The sequence below is a fragment of the Eucalyptus grandis genome, chromosome 2, assembly GCF_016545825.1.
Source record: "Eucalyptus grandis isolate ANBG69807.140 chromosome 2, ASM1654582v1, whole genome shotgun sequence".
Classification (NCBI taxonomy): Eukaryota; Viridiplantae; Streptophyta; class Magnoliopsida; order Myrtales; family Myrtaceae; genus Eucalyptus; species Eucalyptus grandis.
In genome coordinates, this window is record NC_052613.1 from 18,369,616 (window position 1) to 18,389,124 (window position 19,509).

Below are 19,509 nucleotides of genomic sequence, written 5' to 3' on the forward strand. Positions count from 1 at the left end.
GATCGAAATCGCACGCAAGGCCGAGGAATGGAGTGATGACGATCGATCCTTTTTCCTCTCCTCGATTCCCCTTTCTTCCTCGTGAGCTCTCCACCGAACAAGAGATGAAGACCGTCGGCTTTCCCCCACACCCCCGGAGAGAGCGTGAAAAGGCCAGAGAAAACGTTCCTCCCGAGTTAGAATCCTCCCCCCAGCCTCGTGTGTGAAACCCCCAAGAGGGAGAGAGAGCTTGCGGGCGTCCGAGAGAGAAAGTCCCCGGCTCCGAGCTCAAGAGATGGCATGAAGATGATCCGAGAAGAAATGCAAGAAAGATGCCGCCATTGACGTCGTGGGAGGGCTAGGGTTCTGCCGCAACCGCCTCGAACTCCATTGATGACTCCACAGAAAATACGAACGCAGAGAGAGAGAGCCAGAGATCGTGTCGGGAGAGAGACCGAAAAAACCCCCAAAACCATCCATCCTCCGTGAATGGCCTCCTTTTATTTTTTATTTTATTCTTTTTGTTTCTTTTGTTTTCTTTTCATTTTCATTTCATTTTTTTTTATGCTTTCCTTCATCCATTTTTTAATCTTTTGGGCTCTTTATTCTTTCTTTTTTCTTTTTCTTTTCTTTTTTTCTTTTCTTCCTTATTTCTAATTTTTTTATCTTTTCATTTCAAACAATTTTTTTACTTTTGCAAATTATTGTTTAAAATGTCGACGAAAATTTCGGGTGTCAACATCAGGCAGTGGGTAGATGATAATGTTTTAAACCATATTATTGAAGAAACACATGCACGCAGTTTATGGGATAAGCTTGAACAGTTATATGCTCGAAAGACTGGGAATAATAAGTTATTTTTGATAAAACAAATGATGGCTATGAGATATCATGATGGTACTTGTTTGACTGATCATTTAAATTATTTTCAATGAATTATAAATCAGTTGGCCACGATGGGAATCAAGTTTGATGATGAGATACAAGCACTATGGTTGCTTGGTACTTTGCCGGACTCATGGGAGACGTTCCGAACATCTTTGTCTAATTTTGCCCCGGATGGTACAATTACCATGGATTTAGCCAAGAGTAGTATTTTGAATGAAGAGATGAGAATGAAGACACATGGATCGTCCTCTTCACATTTTGATGCCTTGGTTGTTGAGAAAAGGGGGAGAAGTGAGTCTCGAGGTCCGAGAAATAGAGATAAAAGTCGAGACAAAAGCAAATGTAAGTATAATAAATTTGCTAATGTTGAGTGCTATTATTGTTATCGAAGGGACATATTTAGAGGTTTTGTCGCCAATTAAAAGAGAGAAACAAAAGGAGAAAGGTAAAGAGAAGAAAAGTGATGATAATAGTGATGACAATCGTGTCGCTGCACTTAAAGAAGACTTTCTCACTATTTTTGATGGTGATGTGGTGAATTTTGTTTCTCATGAGACCAGTTGGGTAATTGATAGTGGCGTATCCATTCATGCTACATGTCGTAGGGATTTCTTTACATCATATAGGTCAGGTGACTTCGGATCTGTGAAGATGGGAAACAATAGACTAGCTCAAGCTGTAGGCATCGGTGATGTGTGCCTAGAAACCAGCAATGGCACAAGGTTAGTATTTAATAATGTTAAATATATACCTGATATCCGCTTGAATTTGATTTCTACAGGCAAGTTGGATGATGAGGGGTATTGCAACACCTTCAGTAATGGTCAATGGAAACTTACCAAAGGTTCTCTTGTTGTGGCTAGAGGTGAAAAATATTCTTCGTTTTATATTATGCAGGTAAAGTTGTCTACAGACAAAATTAATGCAGTTGATAGCGAAGATGCAGCTGAGTTATGGCATAAGAGGCTCAGTCACATCAGTGAGAAGGGTTTGTCAATATTGGCCAAGAAGAAGCTCCTTTCAGGATTGAAAAGTTCAGAGCTAAAGAAGTGTGCTCATTGTTTAGTAGGAAAACAGAACAGAGTTGCATTTAAAAGCTCCCATCCTTCAAGAAAGTCATGTATACTGGATTTAGTGCATTCTGATGTTTGCGGTCCTATGAAAACAAAATCACTTGGTAGCTCTCTTTATTTTGTTATTTTTATAAATGATTTTTCAAGGAAAAAATGGATTTATACCTTGAAAACTAAAAATCAAGTGCTAGATGCTTTTAAGCAATTTCAAGCTTCAGTTGAGAGACAGACTGGAAAAAAAATTGAAATGCATCAGAACTGATAACGGGGGAGCGTATATTGGACATTTTGATGAATACTGCAGACAACAAGGTATTCGACATCAAAAGACATCTCCCAAGACGCCTCAGTTAAATGACTTAGTTGAGAGAATGAACAGAACACTGGTTGAAAGGGTAAGATGCTTACTTTCACAATCAAAGCTACCTGGATCCTTTTGGGGTGAGACTTTAAGTACAGTTGTGCATATATTAAATCTTACTCCATGCGTTCCTTTAGAGTTTGATGTTCCTAATAGAGTTTAGACAGGCAAAGAAGTTTCTTATGATTATTTGCGTGTATTTGGGTGCAAAGCATTTGTGCATGTTCCCAAAGATGAGAGGTCTAAACTTGATGTGAAAACACGACAAAGTGCATATTTATTGGTTATGGACAGGATATGCTTGGCTACAAATTTTATGATCCACTTGAAAAGAAAATTGTAAGAAGCAGAGACGTTGTGTTTATGGAAGATCAAACAATAGAGGATATTGAGAAATCGAAGATGATTTCAGCACCACATGTTAGTGATAATCTGGTTGATTTAGATCCAGTTCCTCTTACAAATATTCCTACACAGGTTGATGAAGAGCAGCATGAAGTCAATGTTCCAAATAACGCACATGTTCCTGAACATGTTGAAATAGATAATATTATTCCTGAACCAGAGGCTCAATTAGATGTTCCACTAGATGTTCCAGTTCAGAGATCCATTAGAGACCAACGACCTTCCACCAGGTATTTTGAAGATGAGTATGTATTATTGACTGATGCAGGTGAACCAGAGTGTTATGCAGAAGCAATAGAAGATGAGTACAAAAGCAATTGGTTCAATGCTATGCGAGATGAGATGCAGTCACTTTATGATAATCATACTTTTGAATTGGTGAAGTTACCTAAATGTAAAAGAGCTTTGAAGAACAAGTGGGTATATAGGTTGAAGCAAGATGAACATACTTTACAACCACGGTACAAAACTAGATTGGTTGTTAAGGGATTCAGTCAGAGAAAGGGTATTGATTTTAGTGATATATTTTCTCCGGTAGTGAAAATGTCTTCTATCGGTGTGGTACTAGGCTTGGCAGCTAGCCTAGATTTAGAAATTGAGCAAATGGATGTTAAAACGGCCTTCCTACATGGTGACTTGGAGGAAGAGATATACATGGAACAACCTAAGGGTTTCAAAATGAAAGGGAAAGAGGATTATGTGTGCAAATTGAAGAAAAGTCTCTATGGCCTAAAACAAGCACCGAGACAATGGTATAAGAAATTTGCGTCAATTATGACAGAACAGGGCTATAAGAAGACTTCCTCGGATAACTGTGTGTTCGTCCAAAAATTTTCTGATGATGACTTTATTATTCTCTTGCTTTATGTTGATGATATGCTGATTGTTGGCAGGAATGCTTCAAGAATTGAGTTATTGAAGAAATAGTTGAGCAAGTCTTTTGCCATGAAAGACTTGGGCTCGGCGAAATAGATTATTGGCATTAGAATTACCCGAGACAGAGATGCTAAGAAGTTATTTTTGTCGCAAGAGAAATATATCGAGAAGATCCTTCAGAAATTTTACATGGACAAGGCTAAAGTGGTTAGTACTCCTCTTGCTGCCCACTTTAAGTTAAATATGATGCAAAGTCCTACGACTGATAAAGAGAAGAAAGATATGGAAAGTATTCCATATGCTTCAACTGTAGGAAGCTTAATGTATGCGATGGTATGTACATGCCCAGACTTGGCGCATGCAGTTGGCATTGTTAGTCGCTATTTGTCAAATCCAAGTGGAGAGCACTGGAATGCAGTGAAGTGGATTATGAGGTATCTTCGGGGAACTTCAAATTTGAAACTTAGTTTCGGGACCGGGAAACTTGAGTTAGTTGGATACACAGATTCCGACTTGGCAGGAGATATTGATACTCGTAAATCTACTTCTGGTTATTTGATTTCTTTTGCCGGTGGAGCTGTGTCATGGAAGTCAAGATTGCAGAAGTGTATTGCACTTTCTATAACCAAAGCTGAATTTATTGCAGCGACTGAATCTAGTAAAGAGATGCTATGGATGAAGAAGTTCTTAGAAGAACTTGGGTTCAAGCAAAAGAGGTATGTGCTATTTTGTGATAATCAAAGCGCAATTCATCTTGGTAAGAATTCATCTTTTCATTCTAGATCGAAACATATTGATGTTAGATATCATTGGATAAGGGATGTTCTAGATGAAAAGTTGTTGGAACTTGAGAAAATTCATACGGATCATAATGGCTCCGATATGATGACGAAGACTCTACTAAGAGAGAAGCTTGAACATTGCCGTTTGATAGCAGGGATGGTGAATCCCTCCACATTGTCGTGAGGGGGAGATTTGTTAGCTGGGTTCACTTCTATGTGAAGGAAGCCCAATGAGTTGCAAGCCCAAAAAGGGCTTGAGCCCATATAATAAGTTATATGAGGAAATATGGTTTCTCACTATCTATATAAAGAGGTAACAACAAAAAAGGAAATAGTAACAAGAGAAAAAGAGAAAGCATAAAATCTGGGGTTTGGGGCAATATTTGATTTACATCAAACTGGCGTCGGAGGTCGATTCGTGGTCCGATTGAGCTGAAATTTTGTCAGCATGTTCGTGGCGCAATTTAATCGAATTTGAACGGTTTGATTTTCGTTTGAAGCTCCATACATCATGTTTTTCGTGGATTGATCAAAACCTGCGTTTTTGGTCAGATTTATCCTTGATCTCTTGTGAAGTTCATATGTATTGCCAAGAATTATGTTCTTGAGGTGTTTTCTGCTATGTACCTCTAGTATTTGCTAGAGAAGAACAATTTTATTGATAGTGAAGATTTTCAGGTGGACTCCGGTCCCGTGGTTTTTTTATCTCCTCACGATGAGGAGGTTTTCCACGTAAAAAATCGTCTTGTGTTCGCGTGCTTGGTATTTATTTTACTATACTATATCGATTCCTATTAGGTTTACACAAGAGGGGAGATTATTTTATTCCGTTGCGTTGATTCGATATTGTTCGAATTATTACCGTTCTCCCATCAGTGTTGACCTCTTATGGATCACTTCTTTTGTCCTGCGTTGGTGATAGCCTAGCCTTCTCCACTTATGGATGTGCCCAAAAGCAGGAGTCCTCTGCAGTGAAGTGAGAGGAAGAGAGTTGTGTTGAGTGTAGTCTGACGCGCGATGTGATCATAGCGTGGAGAGAAAAGTAGCGAGTTTATTGAGTGTTAGACATAGAGTTATGTCCTCGGCATGAATGTGTGCTTGGGTACGTGTGTACTTGAGTGAACTTGTAATAATATAGAAGAAAGTTTTTATTGTAATTGGGTGACTACATGTTTCTCGATATTTAGTATCAGAGCTATGCCATGTGACTCAACAAGTGGCATCAGTGCAGACGGTTGGGGATCGTGAACCCATCGAGCAAGATCATTGAGCAAGGGAGTGGAGTACGTCGGAGTTCTGTTAGTGCACAATTTGGGATTGTAAAGTTTGTTGGGCTAGGACTAGACTTATTTGGTATAGTGCTAGGCATTGTTGTTAAGTCATGATGGCAAATTTCTCATATCCGATGAACATCGTCGAGAAGCTCAATGACTCTAATTATAATAATTGGAGTACCTACATTACTACTACCTCCGATTATAATAATTGGAGTACCTACATTAGTACTACTTGCTGAGATAAGACTTATGGGACATCGTTGGTGGCAACAACACCACACTACCCACAAATGATAGCGAATTAAAAGAATGGAACATCAAATTAGGTAAGGCTCTTTACATTGTTGCCATGACTGTTGAAGATGAATTATTGTATGACGTTAACAAAGCACGACGGTAAGTCAATATTTCTCTAAAGTTAAATCTATATGTGAAGATATTTCAAAATTACATCCTTAGAATGTCATCTCCAAGACAAGAATGAGAAGAATTATTATTCATGGATTATGACCGGAGTAAAACGGTATCGTTACGGCCACCCGTGGATGGGCAAATGAGCCAAAACTGACTGAGTTGGAGAACATATTGGCCAAGCCTTAGATAGACAAATTTCCAAGGTCTCGGTTAAGGATGCTGAAAGTGCCCTTTTTAGTAATAAGAGAGGGTTTAAGTGCAAGAGTAGATATGATGTTGGCACAAGAGACGGCAAATCATGGAGAAGTCATGGAGATTGGCAAAGGCAACTAGAAGGGAAGAGTTATCAACCGAGGGGAGCTGGTCAAGATTGCGAAGAGCTTGATGATGAAGACGAGAGCAACAAAAAGCGTAGCAACCAGTGTTATGTTTGTGACAAGGTAGGACATATTGCTAGAGTTTGTTGGTATAGGTGGAAAGAAGGGAATGTCATAACTTCCTTTAAGAGGAAGATTGAAAGCGAAGAAAAATGGGACTTCCAAGCACCTGTTACAGTGAAAGAACAAGAAGAGCTCACAACCGCCTATATCATGGATATAGATTAGAAAACATCCCTTGTCATGTCCTCGAAAGAGAATGAGCCAAAAGATGATATGAAAAAGCAAGTAGCTATGCCAACGAGTAGTTGTGAGAAGGAATCGCAAGGGACGTAGGAAATGACAAAGAAGTTAAAAATTGAGAAGGCAAAGATGGAGAATATGTTGAAGAAGAGGGACGAGATGCTAAAATAGGAGGACAAAGAGCTCGAAATAAAAGAAAGGGAGTACGAGAACCTTCGGTGGGAGCTTAAGAAATTGCAAAAGTTGAAGAAGAAAAAGAAATGCTGGCCCGAGAAAAGGGGGTCATCTCCGAGGCGCAAGGGTCATTGGAATGAAATTAAAAAGAAGGACCCGAAAGCAAAGATCAAAGAGACTTCAAATATTGTTAAGGCGAAATGGAAGAGAGTCGGTGCTATGGAGAAAAAGCCCTATGAGAAAAAAGGATCAAGATGCCTATAATGGAGTGCTTCAAAAGGAATGGAATCAGTTGAAGCAACAGGTGAACCGCTTGTGAAAAACTAGGCCACATGAGCTGCGATCTCAAAGATCTTAAAGAAGAGTTATAGATTAAGTAAGATGAAGGAAAAAAAAAAACTAAAGCACAAGTCGAACTGGCAACGTTGAAATCTGAGCTTCACAAAGCCCGATCAAAAGATGCGATCGAAGAGCCAGTTGAAACTAGAGCAGACAATATCAAACTAGTTGCCTTGGTTTAATATTGTCTTGATGAACGTTAAAGCACAGGTCGAAATCTTGATGAATGTTCAAACTGTGCTACCATTAATTTGAGTTTGGGGACGATATTGAACATTTTCATATAATCTAGAAATTAGTTAGAAAAAATATATATTATTGAACATTATGAATATGACCCACTTTTTTTAAAACAAACGCAATACTCAATGAACGGGCTAATATCCATTAGTGCATGTCCACAGTTGGATTTATGAGTAATAGTCTGTATGATTCACTTAGATCATATTATATATATATATATATATATATATATATATATATATATATATTTTAGTTAAATGTGCAATGTGGTCCATAAACTTTAATTCAACATGTAATAGGGTTCTTGAATTTTTAATTTGTTCAATATAGTTCCTAAACTTTTGTATGTGTTTAATGTAGCTCTCAACTATATGAAAATATTCAATATTATCCTTCAATTAATTCAAGTTGAGGGACAACATTGAAAATTTTCATATAGTTAGTGACTAAATTAAAAATGTATTAAAAGTTTATATATTGCATTGAATAAATTTAAAGTCCATGTACTACATTGCATATTGAGCTGAAGTTCAGAGATTACATTAAAAAAAAAAAAAGTTTAAGGACCACATCGCTTATTGAGCCAAAGTTAATGGACCGTTTTTGTCGTTATCCCTAAAAGAATCACATGTAATTCTTATTTCTCGGATGATTCCCATATTTAATGCATGCCCATATTTAATGCGTGAGCTCATTAGATCATATATGTCAGCACGATTGAGCTCATTACAATGTCTCTACTCTCGTTAATGTTAAACTTAGGTCTCACCTATGGATGTCCACGGAATATTTCAAGTGCAAAATACGACGGACGCTAAAACGTAGATCGGAATAAATGCAACTTCACATAGAGTCCGAATTGCATGTAGTCGGCTGAATTCCATGGCCATCCCCAAAATCAAGGAAAAGGCGACCTTCCCTTTGTTAGAACAATGGTTAGACTTAGACATCAGGCAAAACTCGGCCAAGCCTGATCCGACCCGACCTGACCATCGGACCTAGAAATGTCCCGATGTCTTTGGCCTGAGCTCGCTTAGGCTAGCGGCTGATCACGACGCGGCGCCTCTTGAAGCGCAACTACTGTATTGCCGTCCTTAGGAAGTACAAGGTTAAAAAGCTTAGATCGCACAAAAGATAAGAGAAAAATCAAGGGAAAATGCTGCCAATTTTCGAGTGAAGTAATATTACTTCAAATCATGTGTAACAATTATTACATCATTGACCGATCATTTCAAAATTCCAATATATAGTTCACAAGATTAGGGAGGATTCCAGTTTAGACGGCCACCATTCCGGCGGAGAATGGGACGCCGAATTTCGGGAGCCAAGTGTTGCCGCGCAGGAATGTTCCGACGGTGAAGTCGACAGCGTGGGCCGGGGTGATGGTCTTGATGCCCTTCCACTTCACGCGGCCGGTCATGCTCGATCCGGGCCCGCGGTTGCCGAACTCGCTGTAGAAGCAGGTCTTGATGCCGAAGTCTCCCATCCAAGGCAGCCAGCCCTCGGGCTGGATGATGTCGTCGATGAAGGATTGCATGATGATGGTCCTCGAGTACTCCTTCCACGGCCGGCCGAGGAACGACCTGGAGAGAAACGGGAGGGATTTGTTAGGAAGGTTTGCTCCGTGAACTCGCCGAACCGAAGGAGCTCCGATACGTTCGACCGGACCCCGAATGGATGATTTTCGATTAACATGATCTTAGGTGTGTGTATGCTCTAGACGTTGTGAGATTTGTTCGATCTTCATGTAAATATATGGTCTACTATATGATTAGCGGATTTTGGCGACGTTACGTCGGACTCGACGTCCGGTCCTCTCACCTGAATTTGGCCTTGACAGGAACGTAAGAGGCGTCGGCGGTGATGGTGCAGTTCTGGAGGATGATGGCGGAGGGCTGGCGCCTCTCCTTCCGGCCCTGGGCGGTGACGATGCACTGCTGGTTGTCCAGCGGCTTGCGGACGAGCATCTTGCAGTTCTGGAAGATGGCGGAGGCGTCGCCGAAGATGAAGTCGATGGTGCCCGAGATGGTGCAGTCGCGGTAGAACTGGCGGTGGGCGTGGGTGTAGAGGGTGTCCTGGTACCCGTCCATGTGGCAGTTGTAGAAGACGGAGAAGTCCGACTGGACCCTCAGCGCCACGGCCTGGTGCTTGATGGCGCCTGCGTCGTTCTCGAACCCGATGTCCTTGGCGAGGAACTGCTCACCGAGGACGGCTGCACGACCATCGCGAAAACCGCAGTTAGGTCCCATGGTCGTATCGTCCTAGGTTAATGTCACCGAGATCAGAGGTACGAAGTACTTACCGACGGTGGCGGTCTTGAAGGTGTTGACGCCGTCGACGTAGTTGCTGTTGTAGACGATCCTGGTCTTGGTCGGCCCGTCTCCGATGAGCGTCAAACGCCACATCTTCTTGTCGAAAATGATCTGCTCCCTGTAAACTCCCTCCTTGACGTACAGAACGAACGTCTTGTTGCTCCTCAGCGGGATGTCCTTCAACGCCTCGGTGATGGTCTTGTACTTGCCGCTCCCATCCTTGGCGACAACGAGGTCCGGCTTGAGGTTGACCCCGACCTTGGCCTGGAGCAGCCTCCGCCTGACGGGGTCCATCCACATCGGGAACTCGCCGTGCCCGAGGACCTGGACCTCGCTGTCCTGGAGGAGCCGGCGGTTGCCGCTCAGGAAGTTAAGGTTTAGGTTCGCAAGAACTGAGGAGATCTCGGTGACCATGGCGAGCCCGTTGCTGGTCAGCTCGGCGGTGGCATTCAGGGCCTTCCTCATCTTCTCGCCAGCGTCGCTGGTGGTGTTCTCGAACCCGTCCAGGCAGGTCTCCTGGTAGGTGATGGAGGCACCGAGCCAGGTCTTCAAGTCGGCCAGGAAGTCGTCGACCTTGCTCATGTCAAGGCCTCCCAGCTTGTCGAATGAGCTCTGGAGGTCGTCGATCGCGTATTCCATCAGCTCCTTGCAGTTCTGGAGGGCCTGCGAGGTCCTAGGGTCCTTGGCGAGCTCCTTCAGCGTGACGGACTTCTCGGCCGCCTCGGAGATCTTCTTCATGGCGACGTTGAACCCGGCCTTGATGAGCTCCTTAGGGTCGGTGACGTTCGGACCCGCGGTCTCAAGACTCTTCACGCACGACTCCTTGTAGTCGGCCGGCTGGCACATGGCCTCGATGGCCTTCATGGAGGCGGAGACCTCCTTGGTCTCGCCCTGCTTGCTGTCGCCCTTGGACATGGTGACACCGGCGACCACCGCAACCACGGCGACCACCAGGATCAGGGAGCTGACCGCCACGATGGCGAGCTTCTTCTTCTTCCCCTCGCTAGCCATCTCTTTTCCCTCAATAACAACCTTACAAACTATCTAAATTCTCTTCTAAAGAAGCCGAAAAAAAAGAAGATCGGTAATTTATAATTTGATCAAATGAAGAGATCGTTTTACCAAAAGAGAGACAAGAGGCCCTCTTGTCCCTAGTAGCCGTGATGATCATTCGAGGAAGATGGGGTGACTTTTATACGGGAAAATGGGTTTTGGAATTGGTTGCGGAACCTGTGGCCTGGAGAGAAAAGAGGCGTCAAAAATAGCTGAATTGCCCAAATTAAGTATGCACAAATAGTTCCAATTCATGGCTTGCCTCGTGTTTCGACCTAACAATAAATAGGCTGGCTCTAGTATGTGTCTCTATGGTCAAAGTTTTGACATGAAATCAATGAAAAATCAAAGGGAGCTTTGGCCCGTATATTATAAAAGGAAAATACGTTCGCATGGCATCTATGCTCGCGCGGGACTCCTAGGGATACGCCGAGGGTGAGGAATTGGATACCTGTGTTACGAAAGGATCGATCGTGGAATCAGATTTCGTTTAGAGTAGAGACACGATAAGATAAATTTGATAATGTATAATATCCGCAAATTTTAATACATTCCTAAGTTTTTTTTTCCCATAAACGGAACGCTTGGACAAAGTAAAAAGTTCACCGTATACTGCTAAAGTCTATTACCCCCCTTAAAGCACACATGACAAATCTCTCCACATTCTCTAGGACTTTTAATTGCTCAATCCGGCGCTAAATTTGACCCCGGTGCCCGGCAACCACGCGGTCCCGTCGATGAATGTACGGACTGAGAAGAAATCGGCGGTGGCAGCGTCGCGGATGACATGGTAGCCGGGCCACGCGACTCGGCCCGAGAGCGAGGCGCCAGGCCCGTTATTCCGGTACTCGCCATACCACAGCGTGCTGAGGGCGAAGTTGCCGTACCACTCGAGCCAGCCCCTTGGCTGGACCTGACTGCTCATGTAAGTGTTGAGGAAGACGGTCCTCGAGAATTGCTTCCATGGCCGGCCGAGGTAGGTGGGCTGGGTGGCCAAGACGTAAGAGTCCTGGATCGAGAACCCGGTGCTCTGGTAGGGGCTCTTCCTTCCCTGCGCCGTGATGGTCACCTTCTGGAGGGGCAGGGGCACCCTGGTAAATATCCTACAGTTCTGGAGGACTGCCGCGCCATTCCCGAAGATGAAGTCGATGGTGCCGTGGACGTCGCACTCGCGGTAGAACTGGCGCAGGGAGTGGGCGTAGAGCGTGTCCTGGTAGCCCTCCATGCTGCACCTGTAGAATGCGGACTGGTCTGAGTCGACGCGGAGCGCCACTGCCTGGTGGTTCCGCGGCCCCGCCGTGTTGCGGAAGGTCATGTCCCGCGCTATGAACCCCTTGCCGGACACCGCTGCAATCGAGAAAATTTGAAACGTGATAATGGAATGTCAGATTCACTTCATTTTCAAAAGCTTACATATAGTTTGTACATTTAGGATACTCACCGACAGTAGCAGTCCTAAAGGTCGTCCATCCCTGCATAAAATGTCGATTACCGGTGATGATGGTGGCTCCGATGCCATCTCCGACAAACATTATGTTTGTTTTCTTCCTCTTCAAGTCGATGTTCTCGCTATAAACACCCTTCTTGATGTATATGACATACCTCCTGTTGCTATAGCTCGGAGCGTCAATGACTGCCTCCGAGATGGTGCGGTAGCGTCCGCTCCCATCTGAAGCAACCACGGCATCTACGTGCATGCCAACCGGGCTTGCCTTGAGTAGCTCTTGATCGCCTTCTGTCATCCATGCCGGAAACTCCGAGGCTCCGTGGCTGGAGTTGGTACGAGGTGGTGGGAACGGTAAGCTGTGTAATTGGCAATACATGGTCAGCACATTCCCAATGAGCTGCGTCACTTGCTTCAGGCTCCCCCTAACGAAATTCTCGAGGCGCCCATCCGTGCCCTCAAAGCCTTCGAGGCATGTGTCCTGGTTGCTCAGCGCGGCGCTGAGCCACGCCTTCAGGTTCCCACCGTAGTGGCTGTTCTTTGAGCCGGCCTGAATTCTTTTCATCTCTCCCATGGACCAGGCGATCTCTGAGATGGAGTAATCCAGGAGCTCCTTGCAGTCCTCGATCGCGACTTGCTCGCGGTAGCTCACGGACAAGGCGGTGAACCTTGAGATCGACTCGACGGCCGCCCTCGCTTCATTGAGAGTGGCCTGGAGCGCAGCGCTGAGGACCAAATTGGAGTTGGCCGGCCCTGCATTGTTGAGCTCGGCCTGCACGTTGAGAAGGCACGAGCTCTGGTCTTCGATGTGGTTGCATACTTGGGGAAGCAAGGCTTGAATGTCAAGGGTCTGTTCTTTTGGGGAGGTTGCTTGGGACAGAACTTGAAGGGTTGGTAAGAGAAAGAGGATGAGGAGGGAATTCAGTAAGGCCATTGCTGGCTGTCTGAAAGCTGGAAGGAGAATGGAAAAAGCAATGGGTGGCCGTCAGAACGTGAACTGAGGATTTATTTATGTCATAAAGTTTGAGAAAGTGCTGGTGGGATTGTTTGGTCTGAAAGGAAAGGGTTAGTCTTTTGGAGTCTTACATTTACCTTCCCTTTGTGCTTTTTCTCTGGAGGAAGTCACGCCTTGTTCACAGATTCCCTGCCCTTTTCACTGCTTGATGACGCACCCAGCAAGCGATGCTCCTCCAGGACTTTGCGCCGACGTCCTGTTTAAAAGCATTAAAGTGCTGGGTGTGCCGCCGCATCTCTTATTACACGAATTAGTCGGCATGGTTAAAAGCAATGGAATTTATTCAAAGGGCTCGCGTAGGCAACTTTTGAACTTGATCACATAGACAAGGTTGGGATCCTTGGAAATCAGGGCGATTTATGAATTAATTTTATTATCAGTTCAGATCAAGCTGTATAAAGCAAGAGTCCCAGGTACAATAACTTCCAAAATCCCAAAACCCACCTACACATGGTTTTCACCAAGAAGAAAAAGTACACATTGGATTGGACTTAATACTATGGAAAGGAAGGTTACTCCTTTCTGTATCTCGATTGTCGGCAAGGGTGTTGGTTAAGTGAGTCTGATCTTCGTGCAGCATAATAAGCTATAGTTAAGTATAATATAGACTGCTCAATACACCAGTTGAGCCGCCCTAGGGCGTATCTACTTCCGGAAAATATGTGAATGCGCTTGATTTCTGATACCGAGTGCATGATTCTAGGTGTGATCCGTCTACTAATCCCATCTTATCTTGCAGCCTCTAGAATGCAACGTCTCGCGTACATCTGAGGAAAGCTTGAATCTTAAAGCAGCAAGCAACTTGACCTTTTTTATCCTGACCCAGCACGTCCGAAGTGCAAGCTCAAAGCCTTCAACTGTCACTTTGTTGAGATGCACCAACTTCGCCTCCTGCAGGCGTGTCAAGTTGCTCATCACCATGCACAGCCCCATATTAGAAATGTTGCAGTGGCTTAAGTTTATCTGTCACAAGCGTAGTAGTTGAGCAACATCAGATCACACACTCAGCAAATTAAAGAACTAATTAGAACCGACCCCAATATTCAGGCCTAGCTAGCAGCTCTTGAACAATATATAACGGAACCATTCTTTAGCCTTATTAGCTAAGCAGCTTTCATTTTCGAGATCAGCTTCTAGGTAATATACATGGAGGTGAGCAGGCTAAAAATTGTTTGGTTGTAGGAGCATGTGGATGAAACCTGTCTCACCTTTTAACAAGTATTTAACAATTGTCAAGAGAAGGAGGTTTGATGTTTCGTGGATGAGACAACAGATTGTTTGTGCTGTTAGATATAGAATGGCAAATTTGAACATTTAGAAAGAAGGTTGACAAGTGACAATCAAAGGGACATGTAGGAAATGGGAAAGCATAACACAGTTCGCTTCTTTAAATGTAGATGGTCCTTAATTTATTATTGAGCATGTTGCAACAGTAGCAGGTAAGTTGCACCCTTGCTCTTTATTTCTAGTCAAGGATACTGATGATTACCTATCGAAAAAGGTTACCGACCGTCTTCTCTCCTTTACTACTTTAGGCAAAATTTTGACACTTCCTCACCCAAAAATGACAGTGAAAGGAAGGAAATAAAAAAGGTTGATATCAGTAAACCCACCATCTTTTCTCTAGTTTTAGCGTGGTACAAAGAATAGCCTACTTAAAAGCAATAGAAAAGGGACGTTAACTATCCATGTTCTACTTGTGAAACTGTTACTTTTCACAGGCGGCACATTTCTAGGTAAACAAGGGAGTTTTTATGATAAACTCAGTGGACCAAGTTGAAAAATAAGAGAACTTGATGGGCTTTCATGAATTTTACCAGATGTTGGATCTGAGAAATTATGAGACAAGAAATTCTCATAAGAATGCCCCTAAATTATTTGATAAATATCCAAAATCTGAGGAAAAAGCACATTGGCCCTCACGTTTCCATGAAATGGTACATTTTCAAACAGCTAGAAAGTTATCTCCCTCGAGGCTTTACTTTCATACTCTTACCATTCCTTATAAAAATTGTTATGATGAAAGTTCACTTATAGAGTTCTGCAGCAACTGTACCTGTCGCAAGTTCCGTGCGTAGTAGGCAAGTGCCCAGAAGCCTGAATCATCAACATTTTCACAGTATTTCATGTCTAAATCGGCCAATCTCTTGCATCCAGCTGCAAGTGCCATCAAACCAACACCTGTCACATTGAAAAGGCTACGCATCTCTAGGTCCCAAAGTTCTTCTAATTGGCCAAGATATTCCATCCCTCTGTCTGTAACATCAGAGCAGTATGACAAATTGAGCCGCCTCAGCTTCTTGCAACCGCTTGATAGAGCAGCTAATGCATCGTCTCCAATTCCATTACAGCTACAGTCCATATCAAAGACACATTAAGAATTTTTTACTGCAAATACAAGTCTAAAAGGCAAATATAACCTGTGTCAACATATTACCGGTAAAGATCAATCTCACAGATCTTCCTGCATTTAGAGGCAATATGACCTAATCCTTTATCTGATATAGTTGGGCATAGCGCCAGCTTTAAGCATGAAAGTTCTAAACAATTAGAAAGATATTCAAGTCCTGCAGGAGAAGGGGAGATCTAATTAATCGTATTGAACAGAGAAAGTTTCAACAGTCAAACAGGAATTTCAAAAGGAAAGAGATGCACTAATATCCAACAAAAGTAGAAGTGTGCAAGAAGCACAAGGGGCGAGATATGCTTTGACAAAAGGAAGTACTTGACAATCAGCAATAAGGAAGGAAATTACATGCTAACAGGAATTACAAAGAATGTGCGATTTCTTTGGTTTTTTAGGAATTTTCCCAAATTACCTGTATCATTTATGCCACCACAATCAGTAAGATCAAGCTCCTCAAGTAGCAAACAAAACGATCCAAGGTAATAGAGACTCTTCTCAGTGATCATATTGCAAGATTCCAACTTCAGACACGTTAGGTTGCGGCAAGAATCTGATATTGCAAAAATTGCTGCATCGGTTATGGAATGGCAACATGTCAAGTCAAGGACCCTCAAGTTAACACAGCCAGAGACGAGGCGCATGAGCCCCAGGTTTGTTGCCCCTATGCACTTGCCTAGTCCGATTTCCACCAATGACGTGCAATTGCTTAAGGCTTTAAAAGCAGAGTCTGAAACTCGAGCCCCGTCAATTTTAATGGCATTCAGATTCTTCAAATCTTTAAAGCAACGGAGAAGGATTGATGAGCACTCCTGTTCACATGTCCGGATAGTTGAAGAAATTTACTTTAAAAAGTACAGAAACGCAGAGCAAGATGCACAAGTCGTGAAGCTGGAGAAACCACTAACCGTCAAGCTGTAACTTGCATTAAGCTGCACGAGACCTTCATGTCCTTTAGCAACAGAGACCAAACCACAAGAACTGATGCCATTGCACCTCGACATATCAATGACCTGCGAGCATCAAAGTCACCCCGTAGCATCATGGACCTGTGAAACTTTCCATGATCCTTAAAAAATATTACTCGCAGGCAACAAACATTACCCGCAGCAAAGGGCATCCACCCCCGAGGAATTGTAATCCAGTGTCATCAATGAGAGAACAGCCCACCAAAGCCAAAACTTCCAACTTTGGTAGAGAACCAATTGATTGCAGGGAGTCGTTTGTAACCTAAGATAGCTCAGAGGTGAAAGTATTCGAAAAACAACACAATCAGAAACACAGAAAACAGAAAATCCTTGAGCGACATTGCATTGCACTTCATGATATTTCATTCTTAAAATCCCTAAAATACAAAGGCATCCACTGTTCTAGAAATAAGAAAAGCCTGCCATTCAGATTCGAAAATTATATATCTTAAAGCACATTGTTTTCCATGAACCAGGTCCAACCTGCATCTCTTGTTCACAAGCATCTGCTCATATAGCATCAATGCGTTGCACTTCATGATATTTCATTTCTTAAAATCCCCAACTCACAAAGGCATCCACTGTTCTAGAAATAAGAAAAGCCGGCCATTCAGATTCAAAATTATATCTTAAAGCACAATCTTTTCCATGAACCAGGTCCAACCTGCATCACTTATTCACAAGCATTCATAGCATAGATGATGCAAGAAGCAAGAAAAAAAAAAGAGTAGTGAGAGAGAGCACAACATTAAATCTTCCCAAATTCAACCAACCCACATGGGAACCTTCGGAAATTGCACGACACACAATACGAAAAAGCATCTCTTTAAGCACTGCTAAAAATAGAAACCTTCTACATGCAAAGATTTAGAGTTAATACAATCCAATAAAATTAGACACATTTCAAGAAATTGAGCATTCCAAACATCATCTTTGACAAATGCACCAAGAAATGAAGGAAGGGCCGCCGTTAACCCTTCGCTTGCAAATTAAAGACAAAAAACAACCGAGGAAAAGCTCGCGATGCCTTCAAATTTAATCACAAAGGACAGTTAGGCCACCTATAAATTCAAGGAACAACCCACCCAGCCATATCCAGGAACAGCATTTTTTGGACTTTCTAAATTTGAAACGAGAGCGAAGAATCGAAAGAAGGTCGAACCTTAAGATAGGACAAGTCAAGGAACTTCAAGTCCACGCACTTGTTGCACAATAGATCCACCCCTAGATCACCAATCTCCATGCACCACTTCAAGCTCACCTTCTCCAACCTCCCGCAACCCACAGCGATCTTGGCCAACCCAACGTCCGTCACTCCCAGGCACTTGTCCATCTTCACTTCCCTCAGCCTCGCCCCGCACGACAGCGCCGCCGCCTCCCGGTCCCCGAACCCGCAGCAATGCGACACGTCGACGCTCTCCAGATAAGCGCACGCCCTTATCACCTGCTCCAGCCCGTGGTGACCTAGCCCGGTGGACCGGCTCAGCACCAGCTTCCGCAGGCCCCGGGTCCAGGCCAGCGGGTCGCGGCCGGGAGGCGACAGCGAGGAGGCGGCGGCGCGCGGGAACGCCCACGGCGAGCCCCGGCTCGTCAGCAGCACCGCGACGGCGCCGTCGTCGATCCGGGGGCAGACGGAGAGGTCCAGCGTGTCGAGGCGCGGGTAGTTGGCGAGGAGGGAGCGGAGGAACTCGACGCGCAGGACGCGGAGGGAGGAGCGCGTGAGGGCGTCGATCCGGTGGAAGTCGCGGCACACGAGCCGCCACGACTTGCGGTCGGCGTCGGAGGCGAGGCCCTTGTAGATGCGGACGAGCAAGTCCTCCGTCAAGCTCTCGAGCGACGCCATGAAAGAGCGCGAAGGCGAGCGAGCTAGAGAGAGAAAGCGAGAGAGAGAGAGTCGAAGAAGAGAGAGAAAGCGCAGAGAGATTCTGGAGAAAACGAAACGGTTCGAAGGAGGAGGAGGAGGAGAGAGATCAGCGGAAACGCGGAGGTCGGGAGAGCGCGTTTAGGTGGGGACGAAGAGGAAGAGGAGGCGGAGGTGGAGGAGCGGGAGGTGATCGGGCGGAGGGAGGGGCGGAGGCGCTCCGGGACGGCGGCGGCTCGGGGCGGATTTCATTGCTCAGATCGGCGGCGGCGGCGAGCGGCGGAGGAGCGGAGTTGGTTAGGATATGACGACGAAGTCTCCCGGGAGAGAAGAGAAATGTATGCGTAGAGAGAGAGTGCGTGTGTTGCGTGTGCGATCCCATGCGGAGCCGCCCACTTAAGCAGGCCCAGCGGCGGGGCCCGCGCTGCAAAGCCAAGCTCCCCCCGCCTGTCGTTGGATCTTCGGGATCGGGGCGGGTGGATGGGGCCACGTGGAGGGGAGGCGGCGGGGGTGCGTGAGCAGGGCCGCAGGGGATTGGCCGCCCCGCCCTGGGTGGGGATGATGCGAGACGTGTGTACGGTGGGGAGGGACGGAAAGGGTGCGGGTGGGGGCGGGGCCCACGTGAACGTGCAAAGGACCGTACCTATTTCCGTCCCAGCGAGTCAAAAGATAAGAAGAGAACCGGAGCCCGACAGATATATAAATTGCGCCCCCCACCCCCCGTGGTGGGGACCATCTCTCTTTTTCCCATGTTCTAATATTCATGGTTTTCCAACAATTCCTCTTTTTTTTTTTTTTTTTTTGTCAAAAATTAAAAATAAAAAAACAATTCCTCCTCTCATTTTTTCCTATGATAAGAAGACGACATCTCCTTTTTCCCCCTAAATCCGAATGATTCGGATTGGAAATTCGTCCGTTGCCTGTGTCGTGAACCGGCTAACCTAGGGTGGTCCCCATCCCACCTTACAATTCGCACGCATTCCGCAGAATTGGAACACCTCATGTCTAGGTTCATTTAAAT

The 19,509-nt window shown here is 44.6% G+C and overlaps 3 protein-coding genes across 3 annotated transcripts; all 3 read right to left on the bottom strand.

Moving 5' to 3' along the window:
• Window positions 1–8,707: 8,707 nt before the first annotated feature.
• Window positions 8,708–10,754, bottom strand: LOC104435108 (probable pectinesterase/pectinesterase inhibitor 21). Its single transcript, XM_010047919.2, has 3 exons — window positions 9,734–10,754; window positions 9,253–9,643; window positions 8,708–9,014 (listed from the first exon to the last, which is right to left on the bottom strand). Exons 1-3 carry the CDS (start codon window positions 10,752–10,754, stop codon window positions 8,708–8,710), a joined length of 1,719 nt encoding a protein of 572 aa, XP_010046221.1.
• A 549-nt stretch (window positions 10,755–11,303) lies between these two features.
• On the bottom strand, window positions 11,304–13,291 carry LOC104432276 (putative pectinesterase/pectinesterase inhibitor 22). The gene is made up of 2 exons (XM_010044739.3): window positions 12,238–13,291; window positions 11,304–12,143 (listed from the first exon to the last, which is right to left on the bottom strand). Exons 1-2 carry the CDS (start codon window positions 13,172–13,174, stop codon window positions 11,473–11,475), a joined length of 1,608 nt encoding a protein of 535 aa, XP_010043041.2. The 5' UTR covers window positions 13,175–13,291; the 3' UTR covers window positions 11,304–11,472.
• Window positions 13,292–13,592: 301 nt separating this feature from the next.
• Window positions 13,593–18,876, bottom strand: LOC104432275 (F-box/LRR-repeat protein 3). The gene is made up of 7 exons (XM_010044738.3): window positions 17,790–18,876; window positions 16,764–16,889; window positions 16,568–16,672; window positions 16,075–16,471; window positions 15,693–15,822; window positions 15,312–15,606; window positions 13,593–14,218 (listed from the first exon to the last, which is right to left on the bottom strand). Exons 1-7 carry the CDS (start codon window positions 18,468–18,470, stop codon window positions 13,973–13,975), a joined length of 1,980 nt encoding a protein of 659 aa, XP_010043040.2. The 5' UTR covers window positions 18,471–18,876; the 3' UTR covers window positions 13,593–13,972.
• Between the last annotated feature and the right edge of the window lie 633 nt (window positions 18,877–19,509).